Genomic DNA, 14,039 nt, shown 5'->3' with positions numbered 1-14,039 from the left:
TAAATGTAGGTCCTTGTTCACTCTATGAGGGTGGAAGTGGCTTGAGATAAACCTAGGTGTGGCATGATGTCGGTAGGTGAAGGCTTTCCGGGCATGTGGTACATATGAAAGCTCCTTTGTGGTATGGTATATTGACATATTTTCGGCCTCTGCTTCCCTTCTCCATTTTTCTTGCTTTTTTTCTAATAATCCATAGTTTGTTGGTCTACCTGTAAAAAAAATAAGAGATTTTGAGATACAACGGGTGTGGTATTCTTTGGGGTGTGGGTATAATCTTCTCAGAAAAAATTGGGGAGCCCTCTGGTATGTGGGAAATAATAGGGTCCTATATCAACCTATAGCATTGACATAAGGTGCATTTTGGTCAAGATCATAGAACTGAGTGATGTAAAGGAGCCCTTGTCTCTGAATGTCTTTACAGTACGAGCCCTGTTAGATTGCATGCTAATTTAAAAAGTATATGCCCAAATATATCTGAGTATGCCATTGCCAGGGCGATGGTGGTGTGTGTAAGGGGGGGGGGGGGGGGGGGGAGAGCCACTTCTTGTATTTGCTTTAGGGGCAGACATCATTTTCCTTGATATCTGTAAAATGCTGTCTCTACTTCGGGGGCTGAACTGAAAACAAATAGCAATTTGTTGTATCGATGCTCCCACTTCTTCCAATCCTCAGTCCCTTTATACCTATCAATGCAAAAACTTTTTTACCTTCCAATGGGAAGTCTGACTTCTCTGGTCCCCAAGCAAGTTGTTGGCTATTCCAGCTCCGGAGTGGGGGTAGCTGTGATTCTGTGACTTCACGTTTATTATATTCCTGGTCATACCAGGATATTCTGTGTCCAGAATATGTTTTTCCATGGTGTGAAAACAAGTATGCCTTAGCTAGACCCTGAAAGTATAGAAATTCGCTATTCAGATCAGACAGATCTGGCTATCAAACAATTGCTATATACATACAGTAAATGTTGGAAAATTCGCAACCGGAAAATTCGTTGAAAATTTGCGGTGAGGTCTTGGACCCCAATGTTTTTTAACCCCCCAAAATATTACTAATTTACCAATATATATACAAAATAACTACAAAATACCCGCTGATGGTTTAAACTGTGGATTTAACCCTTGGACCCCAAGACATGCAAATTTTCCAACATCTACTGTATACTAAACCAGTGATTTAAACAGTCCACAAAAGAGGGTTTTTATTACCAAAAACCCTGTTATTCTATATCAGTTTTTTTAATCCCTGATCCCATGCAGCATCTCTATCTCAAATCCTGGTTGTGTTTGTCTAAATAACCTCTCATTTTATTCTTACATCATGTTTCAGTAGAGCTTGCCGCCTTGTTTTCACATCTGGTAGTTGCTTTCCATAGTTCTTGAAGTCTGTTTTCTGTGTACTATTGAAATGGGATCCGCCTCTTTCAAACTGAAATATTTCAAATATACAACTTAATTTAGGGAAAGTTTATTTATTATCCCAAAGGGGGGGGGGGGGAGGGGGGGGGCGGGCGTGAGGATTTTGATAAAAAGTAGATATAAAATTAGTTGTCCCCCCTTCAGGAGGAACAAAATTTTCCATGCCCCCCTTGTGCTTCCCCCCCATATTTTCTGTTGACCCCCGCCCCTCCAGAAAACCGAAGAAAGAAGGAGCAAAGGTAGGAAGGCAAACGACAATGTCAAAGGAACACAAGCAAGAGATTAGCTGCAAGCTGGTCAGAAGGTGACAGGGAAATAATTCGCTAAAAACATTTAATTCATAAAAAGTGAATGCAATTCATAAAAAGTGAATGCACTCAATTTCGTAAAGATGCGACTAAATCCAGGTTGTCAACCCGATAAAGGTTGATGCTATATATGATGAAGAAGAAGCTATCCTTGCAAGAATAGCAAAGCACGAGAAAGAAAAGAGAGAGAGAGGAAGACAGCAAGTCAGATATGAGCGAGGATGTTGATGATGAAGAATGAGCGCTTATAGCACTAGAACATTATTTTTATGATTTTAAAAAGGGAACATAAACACTATGAATATCATATACCGCATTTATCAGAAACCATGAAAAATGTTTATAGGGTGAATACAGGTTTGCATTGCATAGATGCATGTATCCTGGGCTCCTGTATTCTGCATGCCAAATAACTGCCCCAAAACCGAGACTTGTTGAACCAAGAAGTCTGATTTGACACTTGAAAAAATTATATGGAAGAGACAACACCCAAAGAAACCAGTGACCCCCCTTTCTAAAATCCATATACAGTCGAACCTCTATTAAGCGGTCACCCTCGGGACTTAGCTTAGTGACCGCTTAATAGAGGTTGACCGCTTAATAGAGGTTTCGCTATTTTCGCCACTAAATTAGCGTAAATCGGGCTGTAATTATACGTAAGAACTTTTTATTTTAATAAACAACAGTAACAATCATACAATCATATTAGCCCTAAGACGGGGCCTGGTGCATTCCAATTTGATCCAGAAATGTTTGAAACCGCCTAGTCAGTTTGTTTTTACGGCTCTTGTGACTTTGCCCAGTTCAATGGGCATGAGCTACTTTCGCTGGCGTTATGTAAAGTAAATGAGTGTGTTAAGGTGATATTACACGCGTCGTTTCCGTCGATATCCGTCATTAAGCGTTCGCGCGATTTTGGAAGTCGAATCAAAAACTCGCAGTGCGTTGCCGTACCCAAAATCTCACAAATCCGACCCTGTTAGGCACGCGTCGTTTTTTTCCGCGCAACGGCGGTGCGTGTAACATCACCTAGATATCCGCACGCTAAAAGAAAAATATGGTAGTGCGCGCGAAATCCAGCATCTGCGCCGTCGTCGTCGCTCCCCCGTCGATATTATCGACGGAAGTCCACTATTGGACTACGAGCAAGGGAAGAAGTCGGTTATACTTTTTTGTGTTTTTGATGAGGATAGCTTCATCTCGTAAAGTAACTCATTTACTTTACATAACGCCAGCGAAAGCTGCTCGTGTCCATAAAATTGGGCAAAGTCTTTGAGTTGCTCCGCTAGCCGGTCGGCTTGCAGCCCCGTCTTAATGGCTGGCTCTTTCAGCTCTGGGTCATCGTCGTCACCCCCAACGACCTGTACGTCAGCGCCGACTTCTGAATTTGTTTCGTCATGTAGTGGTCCTCTCTCCAGTGTTGATTCAAGGCATCAACTAGTGGCAAACAAACCGGTATCTCTTTTTCGTTAGAGAGAAACGTGCTCGCATCACAGGAACCGCCCACTTTATTGAGAAGTTCTTGTAGGGCTGGTAACTCATCCTCGCCTTCAAAGGGATCATCCTCCTCTTCCATTTCCTCGGGGAACTTTGTTTTCTTGAAACATTTAACTATGGTATCGGGCGGTACCTCGTCCCAGGCTTGCTTCCCCCATTCAATTGCCATAGCCACGTTAATACCTATGGCGATGTCGCTGGCAGTCTGCTCTCCATCAACTTTAGAGCAGATATACCTCAGTAGCTTTTTCTTGTACTCCGCCTTCCAGTTTGCGATGATGCCAGCATCAAGAGGCTGCGTCTTTGATGTCGTATTCTTGGGGAGAAACTTGACAGCGATGTTTGAGAAACTATCGGCAAGTGATTGGATGTGACGGGGAGCGTTGTCCATGAACAGCAGTATTTTTCTACTTTTCTTTTTCAGCTTTTCATTCAATCGCCTTAGCACTTCTTCCATGATTTCTGACTTCATCCAGGCTTTTGGGTTGGAATGCGTCCTTCCGACACCAAAATGTTCAGCGGCTTTGCGGTAGCCTTCATTAGGATGATCTTTCGCGTAGTTAATCAACTTGACTCTTTGTTTTAAACTTAAACAGTTCCTCTTTGGCGCTGTAGTTTCCCTGGCTCGTTTTCGAGATTTGGCTTTGGAATTGCCTTCGGCTTCAGTATTGACACTCTCTTTATTATTTTCACCGTTCATGTGGCTGGAACTGGTGGTACATGACCAACACGCTGATACGCGAGAACCAGATTTCCAGTTAGGGGTTTTCTCAGGCAGGGGTTTAGCACACTCTGATCTGTTGCATACGGTTCTTTCGCAGATTAAACAAAGGTACTTGGTTTCTGCTTTACAACTTTTGCAAAATAGCACAGAAGACATATTTCACTACTGCTTCGTGTCAGTTTACATCGTCCGACCTTTAACTATAAGATTGACGGCCGAAAACACAGGTAGTTCACCACAAAAGCTTGAATTCTGTGAAATTTTGTGTGTTTTGTCGTTTTTTTTTTTCTAACGCTCAGTAGTTTTCCCTAGTGGTTTCGTTCTTTGTTGTTATGCTGTTATCTGTAATTTGAGCAATACACGTGTGCAAAGTAGGCCGTAGCCTGCTGAGTCCGTGCAATGTGATAATTAGACGTGTAGAAATGATTAGTTCCGGTGCAGGCTTGTGTTTGGTCACATTGAATTGTACACAAGCTTGTCGAGATGGCTCTAGTTGTTAAGGTTGATTCATTCATTCGGGGATACCATGAGTACATGACTGAGTGGGAACCAGCAATAGAAGATGTTTACAAACTTATGCGGGAACCAACTAACATGAAGGATCCGAATGCTGTTGCAATCGTAAGAGAAAAAGCCGACAAAACGGTGATGGATAGAGACGGTCACCCGAATACTCTAGTTGACGATTACGAAGTTATCGGGCATATCCCCAAACTGATGTCAACGTGGGTTACCAAGTATCTCAAGAGACCTACGAACTGTGGGAAAGTCGTAGTCAAAGGGAAGTGGGTGAACAGAGAGGTGGTGGCTATGGACTCGAGATTCCTTGTGAATACATATTTGAAGGTGACAGTTTTTCTTGTAGCTGGCTAAAGCGGAAATTGGTAATCGAGGAATTTGATGCGACTGGTCCGCACAAGACCACACAAGTTTCACAAGACGATTAGCCATAGTAATTAGATTAGACAGTTAAAAATATGACGAAATATGACGTGCACTATCTGTTGTCATGCTAACAAATATTGATGATGACCGTTTAATAGAGGTGAAAAACAATGAAATCAACCAATTTGGACCCTCCTTTGATGACCGCGTCCGCTTAATAGAGGTGACCGCTCAATAGAGGTCAAATTTACAGTAAACATAAGGGGGAAAATTCGGGACTTTGGTAAATGACCGTTGAATAGAGGGTGACCGCTCAATAGAGGGCCGCTTAATAGAGGTTCGACTGTACTTTCATCGCCCCCCCCCCCCCCCCCCTGGACCTTGGAAATTTATCGAGCCACCCCCCCCCCCCCCCCCCTTTTACAGGATAAAAACATTTTATGTAAATCCGGCCCTTGCAAGCGTATTATTATCGTATTTGAATGGGGACACAAAAAAGTCCCTTGGGAATGTATTTTCCAACAATATCTACGATTTTATTGCAAAAGATGCCGTATATATTGATTCGCAGCAGAAAGTATTATCTATAATTCTTATTTCAATATCAGTCATGTCGACGAAATCTAATATCCTGAAAAGACAGGTATCTACTAACAATGATAAGCGAAAGCATCTATATGAATGTATGAATGGAATTTGTTATCCCTAGTTACCGAACAAAACACAGTTTGTTGATTATACCACTTCTAAATTGAACAAGGAATAAAAACTGCTTCTACTAAATATCTTTAAAATACACCAAAATTTTACCGTTAATAAGCATTCTGAGTAATGAATGCACAGACAGCCTGAATCACGATTAAGAAATTATTTCGAAATTCTAATCGGAGGCTGTTTTAATATCTGTTCGCTTTTACTTCAGTTGTGAAAGTGCAGCTATTCTTATATGTATAGGTATTTTCCAGATCCGGTAAAAGTTTCGAGCAGTAATTAGAAGCTCTAATTTAGTAATTTGCAGCGGAATTTAGTCTTCCAATACATACATTTCTGCGCTCCTCGTTCCAATTACCGATAAGAACATCTGTAGCGTATCTTTGTTCAATTCTCCAGCCCGGCAAACCCCATTTGATATCGTCATAGCGCTCTGGATTGAACATTTCCAACAGTTATTAAAACTACCCTGTGTCGCCTTGCTCTTCTTTTTGTTTGATGAGTTGTTCTAAATCTTGTGATATACTGTTTATATCCGGCGTAGTTGCCATGGACGCCTAGTTGCTATGGTACTGAAACCAGTATGCCTTGTCCTTCACAAACCAAAGCCTGAGCCGTGTTTGTTACAAACCGCTGACGCGAAATACAGCTTTTTCAAGTATGGCGGAAGAACTGAAAGTTTAGTTAAAAAGAGCGTTTTGCTCGAAAAATCAAATATCTTTGATGCTCCTGAATAACTTGCTTTGCGGCAAGGAGCCCTCGAGGCTGGCCATCATTAAAGGTACTTTCCTATTTTAAAATCTCTGTGCAGAATCCCTAAATTGGTCAGAAAGTCCAAAATAGAAGAGTGTAGAAGGATCTTAAAAAACTAAATTAAACTGTACTTTAAATTCACTAGATTCGGTTGACGTGACTGGTAGAACCTTATTATTCTGCTTCCTAAAAGCCCTTCTCAAGAGGTATATTAAAGTAATGCCATGTGCGTGCCGTTTATTTGATACCATCGTCGATTTAGTGATGTCTGTCTCATTGCGATTTGTTGTCCTTGTTATTTTTACTGTTATTAAACAGCTAAATCTTCCCTTTCATTTTTTTTTCTATTTTAGGAATGATTTTGTATGTTTTGTTGCATTTGAACTGCCTCCAGATGTCTACATGGATATCGTAGATTCTCAGAGTAGATCAAGGTAATGTATGAGACCTTGAGACAGAGCCCATGCAGCAACTAGCCCATCCAGTTATTTTTAAGGTTTTATAGATAGAGCAAACCCCTTAACCTGTGCCTATAAATCCATTTATAGGTGCATGTTTTATTGGTATATCCCACCACCATAAATAAGTGAATAATTTTGAGTCATTTTTCATCAGATTATCATTGATTTTGATCCTTTCAAGAAATTCTTACGTTATTTATTTTGTGTTTGCAGAATTATCATTGTAGACAACAATAGTGATCCTTTAGGTTGGATATCAGCTACGGCAAGGTAACTATTATTATTATCATTATTATTGTAAATATGTAGATATATGTAAATATGTTTTTAAACTTCTTTTATAAATGGTAACATATTTAGTTTCTGTGCTCTTTTAAAAAGTTTACAGGCAAATAATGCTGGAGTAGTGAATGCAGTAATGACAGAAATAAAAGAAAAATGTTCTTCATTTACTGGTAAGCTCTTCAAAGAGATGGTGGGAGACTGGATTTGAGACGAGACTAAAAATTGAGAAAATAGGATTAATTGTAATCAGTGTATGGATAGTGCGAAAGACAAACATTTCATTAGCTCTTGAGAATGTTAAGGGAGGTTTGACCTACATTATTCAGTTCTTTTTTTAAAGTTTAATTGTTTTCTATCTATTTTTCTACAGAGGCGCCACCTAAAGTTTCCATTGTTTTTGATTGTTTGAGTAAATTGGTATTGAATTCCCCAACTTGCACTTGTCAAATTCTCAACCAACTGACCAGAAGCCAAGCACAGTACCAAGTTGGCCAGATTGTTGGTTTAATTCACGCTGATCTCCATGAAAAGGAAGTTCTAAATGCTGTCAGCTCTATTTGCTCATCTGTACTGGAAGTCTTTGAAAATGACTCAGGTATGGATGATCTGACCAGCCTGCATTATTTGCAAATTTGCTTGGGAACTAATTTTACCATTTGTAGGAGAAACCTGTGGTTCAGAGAAGTGGAATGTAAACTGTTTAATTAGTAAATATACCCCCTCATTCATAATCATAGGACTGACCTGTTATTTTAATTATTTCAAATCGCTCTTTCTAAGGTGAAAAAGAAACCTACTGCAAGATTCTACATATCAAGAAAACAGGAAAAGTCCTAAAAAAGGTATCCAGACCCATAACTTTATTATCAATGGCTGGTACACTTCAATAAACCTAATTTTTGTTGTTGACAAATAACACCCAGGCCGGGGGGGGGGGGGGGGGGGGGGGGGGGGAGGTGGGACTCTGATATAAACAGACGGGGTGATAATTGGCAAAATCAAGTTTAACCCTAAGGGATAGCACTATGGTTGTGGTCAACATAATTGTTTCCCCTAAGAGATAGCAATTGGATGTAGTCAAAGGAATGTTTTACCCTAAGAGATAGCAGAATCAGAAAAACCATTAAACACCCCCTGAAGAAGGGCTGAATAAAAGTTTGAAACATTGGCTATTTTGTGACTGTTTCGGTTCTCCATTCAAATCCTCATACTCCCTAAGGAATAGAATTTGGTCAAATTTTATACCCTAAATGATAGCAGAATCCGTAAAATCCTTCAATACCCCCTAAGGGATAGCAGTTGGTTGAAATTTCATACCCTAAAAGATAGGACGATCACCCCTGTCTACTCCTGAGTCTAACACTCCTCTATATAATGCTTTTTCTGTTGTGGACCTAGTATTTTTTAAGTGTGGCTCTATTTATAAAATCCATATAAGAAATTCTCTTATCCCCAACAGTTTAATTTGAGAACAACCATCATTCTGCTAAAGGGTGGCCACCGCATGTCTCAATAGTATTTTATGTGTGTGTGTTTTAGAGACAGACTTATACTATTGGGGATGACTATGTTTTGGCGGAAAGCAGGGAAGAAGACTGGACCACACCCAAAGCTGCACAACAAGAAATAACCTCAGAAAAGCCAGTAAGATTATTTATCTGATCAGCAAAATAAGCTTATTAGCTATGAGTTCACTTAGTTAATTTGGATTTAGTTTCCATATATTTACCCAAAGAAAATTTATCAGAAACCTTATTCCATTTACCATGTATGTCAATTCTCAACCTACCAACACCCTGCCAATTCTTTAAGCTTTAACCATGCATGTAGGTGTATATTCCCTCAAATGAACATGGAGAGATGTATTGTACATATTGAAGCCTATGCTATTCCCCACTCACATCTTAGTGTATAATTTGGATTTTTTTCAGGTTGACCCAACATCAAACCTGACCTTTAATTTGAAGCTTACAGATGCTGAAGAAAAAGCCAGAGCAAATATACAGTTACCTTTCATGCACAACTCTACCTCGCTGCTAGTATCTAGTGGAAATAATGCCCAAGAGAGCAGTCAAATCTTTTATCAGCCAGATGCTGCTGATGACTTTGATGAAGATGACCCTGATGATGATTTAGATATATGAGCTGCGACAAATGTCTCACAAATGTGACCCTCTATAGGAAACCGTGCACTAGGGTTTTCTGTACGTAGGCCTAAAATACCTTCTTTGTGGCGCAGCCCAACCATTTTTACCATCGATATGATTTATCAGTAAAATTCTTGAAAATACATATTTATTCAGTTCTCCTTCTTAAGTGATTTTCAGGAAGATACAATTGTTGTAGCCTGCGTAGCGGCTCAAGGGGAAGGGTAGCTGCTAAGCAGGCTTAATTGTTGTGTAAGACATAAGTGTCAACCTTGCTTTAGGAATACAGTGAATGTATCAGAATCACAAAGATAGCTAATGCAGGAGAATACACTAAATGTATGGATATTTTCAAGAAAATCAGGCTTGAGAAAAGGTTCAAAATCTTGAGACTCCCGCCTAATGACGGAGTGTTGACAGGTATGGTAAGATGGGGTGCTATCATATAAATATCTTATCTATTTTATATATTTCCTAGAAGCTATTGCTCTGGGTAGTGAGTTCTTATCCTATTAAGTATTTCATAGGTATGACGGATTTTATGACCCCCCCCCCCCCCCCCCCCGAGTCAAACAAATACCAATAAACTATGCTTTCCAACTGAAGTGCACCCCATTGTGAACCAAGACTTTTTGTGTCTTGATTGCATTTCAGCTACATTAGATATAATTTGTAAGTTTCAGATCAGTGCCCTGAAGCAAAGAACTGGCTTTGTTCTAAGATAGAGTCGCATTGTCACCAGTTTACTTCCTGATGGAAACCCTACCCTTTCACGCCCAAGTTTTTTGACTGATGCACACAAAATGACACCAGGTCTTCAGTTTTGATAGATTTTCTCTTTTTCCTTAGAATTTCATGGGCTGACATAGTCAGAACAAATATTGCCCACATAATTATCGATCAGAATAAAGTACTGGTTTTCCAAATATTGTATTACAACAATTTTTATAAGCAGGCAAAGACAACATTTTTTGAATTTAGCGCAATTTAACTGCATGCTCGTCATTTGTTAGTTCCAGTATATGCATGTTTTCAGATAAACTACATCAAATTAACAAACAAGAGGCAAAAAAACCTATTAAAATCTGAAATATTTTACAGGCCATCCGTTCAAAATTATCAGTCACATTCTCGAAGAATCTGCTTTTAAATTTGGAAATATTTTCGTTTTTTCTGTTAAAAATCATCGTAGATTGTTGCGTTATCAAACGGAAGTAAACTGGTGACAATGCAGATTTAATACATACACTAAACTTTAAACGTCCTTAAGAACATTTTCAGCTCCAAAATAAGAATGGCCTAGCACCTGAAAATTAGACCTTCTTATAAAAAAGAATGTATATGGAAACAAGCCTACAGCAAAGATTGTGCAAATAGTATCATAATCAGCTAGCAATCTTATGCTTTGTTGGCCACTAGGGAAATGATAAACTACCTCAAAACACACCTCCCAACATGATGCGCCAGCTTTAGAAGCCTTATCCACGAAAAATACATCTCTACTCAGAGTTATTTCATGATTTACGGTGATGTCTCCGTGTTTTGATTGCAAAGCCTTTCAAATTCATAATCAAGAGGTATAATGCCACTAACACTATCAGTACTACAAGTATCTTAGTCCAGCGATGGACACAGGGCCAGGGTGACTGCTTGTTTGTGATTTGCAAATGAACATAAGCAAGCTGAGCAGGAGTTAGTGAATCACCAACTCCAATTACCGTCTGGTAATGACAAGAGTCCAGAAATGGAAAAATATATGGCATGAGAGATAATTGTACTAGGCTTTGTATCGCTGTCGGCTTTACTTTCATCTCGTGAGCAAGTAATCCAACATATGCATCATCTGGTGGGATCCTTTGTACTTTTCTTGATAGTTCTACCAACTTTGGAACCAATGTAGCAGATAATACAAACATGGAACCCTTACAAAATACAGGGTAAAATTTAAGCTTAAGACTCTCTGTGCTTACATAATGTCGATGCTTTTCATCCCTCTCTACCGTACCGGAGTACAATTTACCGGCGTATACGGGTTTTAGATGGCACCCTGTGTTTACCAGCCATTGATACAAGCGAGGGACACTGACATAGACATCGTCGTCAGTCTTCAACAAGAACTCGAATTTTCCTCTTGAAGCCCACTGAAGAGAGCCTATAAGCTTATTTGTTATTTTTCGATATGAATCTTTATAGGCAAATATCAATAAATCATCGTAAAGTTTGCTTTCCTCCTGAAGTTTTGTATCTACCTCTTCATCTGCCGCGATTCCCGTCATAAATATCGTCCGCCATGTTGGAATGCGCCGTCTTTCATCAGACAATAATTGATATTGGGGCGTATCGAATTTCCCCCAAGTTTTCCTTATTGCAGTTCGTTTTTCAAAACTAGAAGGAGAAGTTGAGATAATAACTAAGACGTCGACTGCTTCCAGAACCGACGAGGGAGCAAATGCCGGCTCGAGTATCGTAAAATTTGCATCTTCCACAATCAAACTCTCGTTGATATTTTCTACGTTGAAGATGGAAGAAAAGTTCAGCAACCAAATGAAAACGACGTTGCATGCAGTCAATAGGAGACATCCAACTTTAGTTCTACGACGGCAGTGTTTTATGAGCATTTGACAGCGTCTTTTCACAATTCTTGCTACCTGTCTTGTTTCACTGAGGGCTGGAGAATGAAATCACCAGTCCAGCAAGACTCGCAAGACTCAAGTTGTTCAGGGTTTAAAAAAGACGCGAGGAGACCGGGTCGAATCGATTAAATGGGAGATTGAAGAAGAGTTTGTATGGCTGTCTTGGAGAAAAATCCTTGTCCTACAAAGCCGTTTTACAAGATATGGGAAAATCAACCACTTTGATGTGTTGCACACTTATTGTTGTACCTTTCGACCGCGTTTTGTTATGAATACGGCCCTATACAAATTTTTACGGATAGATTTACTTCGCTCAGTGAGCTAATTTGGTCGACTATCGCTCGCAAAACACCGATGAAAACACACGACACAATTAACTTTGGTACCTCAGGTAAAAACAAAATGATTTTCGTCCACGAAATTGAAGTACTATTTTTGCTTTACATCTAAGGACAATATTGATTTGAATTTTACGGCATAAAAATTGAAACGGCTCTTCTACCGATGCATTTAATACTCCGATTCGGAGTTGAAGGAATCACTCAGGGTACTCAGAAAATCGCTCCGTTGAAATTTGAAGAATCCCTGATTTACCCGAAATACTTATTTTACTGACTAGGTGCTTATTCTTATATATTTTCTTATAGTCGCTAGTTGTTGCGGTCATTCCAATCTAGCAAAAACAGCCACACCCTTATACCTTGATTATTTTTACTCGTCAAGATCTCAAAATACGAGAAACAGATGAGAATCTTCGACATTGTTAGTCTCCCAAAACATAAGAACCTATATGTTCCCAGACTTGAAAGAACCGAGGTTCTTCCACACTCAATGTATAACTCCTTTAACATAAAAAAAAAAATGAAAGTCCAAGACTACTAAGTCGATTACAATTCCCCAGGAGGAAGAAATGTTCCCATCGTATGAGGATTGCAAGATTGCAGGGCTTTGAGGCGCTGTTCGTATTCGTTACGATTGAAAACGTGGTGTTGCTGAAATCATTTCAGTTGTGAATCGTTTTTATCAGTACATCGCATTCCCAGATGTTAATGTCAGGTATTTGAATATGGATAATTAATTGCAATATATTTTTACTCTATAATAAAAGAAAGCTACGAAACGCAGTAACGCTTCCTACGATTTTGCTCTTTTTTCCAGGAAATGTGTCACGCGGCAAGTAACGCAAAGTAACGAAACATACTATTTTTCACTAGATATTTTATACTTATTAGCTGCCAACATATCGGAAGTTAACAGGACAACTAAAAGCATTTTGTTTAGGACAGGTAAATCTAAAAAGGGGATAACAAGATGCGTATCACATGCTTGGTTGCACAAGCCCATTATAACGAGAACGTGTATAACTGGCTATTCTTCAAGTCAATCAACTAACTAAGGTGTCAGAAGAGCTGTCAATTGGTACAATAAGGTTTAATGGGACTGAAAACTCACCTGATGTCTATGGAATAAAAACTTTTATGATTTCATACATATCCTTGGTGATGATGGTGTGTGGGGGATGGTGACGCTGCTTGATCAAAGTCGAAACGCAACGTAAAAGGCGGTTGAAAAAGTGACGGTGTAACTCAAAACAGTAAAAAAAACTCAATTTGAAAAAACGCAAACCATTCACTCCAAACAAACATGACCATTTACTAACAAACATGATATTAAATCATCATTTCCAAAGCAAGTCCAAATACAGTAATTCTGGCTACGCCGCTAACACGTATACGGAATGGAATGAGTCCGCAACTTTTCTTTCCGTAATCGAAAAGTTTACCGTCCACACGTAGCGTAGAGGTATCGTAATCGCCCGTCCACACTATACGGAGATTCCGTAATCGCTCTAGCTTTCTCTCACGTTGCGACGCCATTTCGTTTTATTCTACGTTTAGAGACTGGGTACCATTTTGACGTCATCGTAATTGAGAAGTTACGGATTCAACCGTCCACACGGATTCCGTAATCGAAAAGTTTCGGATTCGACCGTCCGCACGTATACGAAATCGTAGCGTATTCATTTCGTTTTGCTTTTGTTTGCGGATTCAAAAAGTTGCGGAATCGCCGCGTAATCGTCGTATATGTGTGGACGATAACCGTATCCGAAATGAAAAAGGTTGCGGATTCATTTGATTCCGTATACGTGTGGACGGGGTCTCAGATACTGCCTCTTGAAAAACCCAACGATAATATCGTTATCAATAAAGAACCTTTAAG

The 14,039-nt window shown here is 39.5% G+C and overlaps 3 protein-coding genes and 1 pseudogene across 4 annotated transcripts in view; 2 read left to right on the top strand and 2 right to left on the bottom strand.

The window, feature by feature from the left end:
- Positions 1-6,075, bottom strand: part of LOC5501853 (protein CFAP107) — a 48,039-nt gene extending 41,964 nt beyond the window's left edge. Inside the window, exons 1-4 of the mRNA XM_001623054.3 lie at positions 5,873-6,075; positions 1,315-1,425; positions 708-888; positions 3-209 (exon numbers count right to left, since the gene is read on the bottom strand). Of these exons, the coding sequence (XP_001623104.1) occupies positions 3-209; positions 708-888; positions 1,315-1,425; positions 5,873-5,986 (613 nt within the window). The 5' untranslated portion in view covers positions 5,987-6,075. The remainder of the gene's footprint in view (positions 1-2; positions 210-707; positions 889-1,314; positions 1,426-5,872) is intronic.
- On the top strand, positions 4,428-5,013 carry LOC125561353 (annotated as a pseudogene).
- Positions 6,076-6,159: 84 nt separating the features above from the next.
- Positions 6,160-9,331, top strand: LOC5501847 (elongator complex protein 5). Of its 2 annotated transcripts, XM_001623060.3 has the most exons (9): positions 6,160-6,321; positions 6,439-6,499; positions 6,647-6,727; positions 6,968-7,024; positions 7,136-7,209; positions 7,410-7,634; positions 7,820-7,881; positions 8,579-8,683; positions 8,971-9,331. In XM_001623060.3, the coding sequence occupies exons 1-9, from the start codon at positions 6,264-6,266 to the stop codon at positions 9,181-9,183; spliced, it is 936 nt and encodes a 311-aa protein (XP_001623110.2). In that variant the 5' UTR covers positions 6,160-6,263; the 3' UTR covers positions 9,184-9,331. The 2 variants fall into 2 exon arrangements, with proteins under 2 accessions (XP_001623110.2, XP_032226050.1); XM_032370159.2 differs by lacking the exon at positions 6,439-6,499 and having other exon boundaries at positions 6,163-6,321.
- LOC5501846 (UDP-GalNAc:beta-1,3-N-acetylgalactosaminyltransferase 1) lies at positions 9,318-12,059 on the bottom strand. Its single transcript, XM_032370157.2, has one exon. It carries the CDS (start codon positions 11,802-11,804, stop codon positions 10,701-10,703), a length of 1,104 nt encoding a protein of 367 aa, XP_032226048.2. The 5' UTR covers positions 11,805-12,059; the 3' UTR covers positions 9,318-10,700.
- Between the last annotated feature and the right edge of the window lie 1,980 nt (positions 12,060-14,039).

Source organism: Nematostella vectensis, chromosome 3, assembly GCF_932526225.1.
Source record: "Nematostella vectensis chromosome 3, jaNemVect1.1, whole genome shotgun sequence".
Taxonomy (NCBI): domain Eukaryota; kingdom Metazoa; phylum Cnidaria; class Anthozoa; order Actiniaria; family Edwardsiidae; genus Nematostella; species Nematostella vectensis.
The sequence above is the reverse complement of the archived record's forward strand: the minus strand, read 5'-3'. Positions and strand labels throughout refer to the sequence as shown.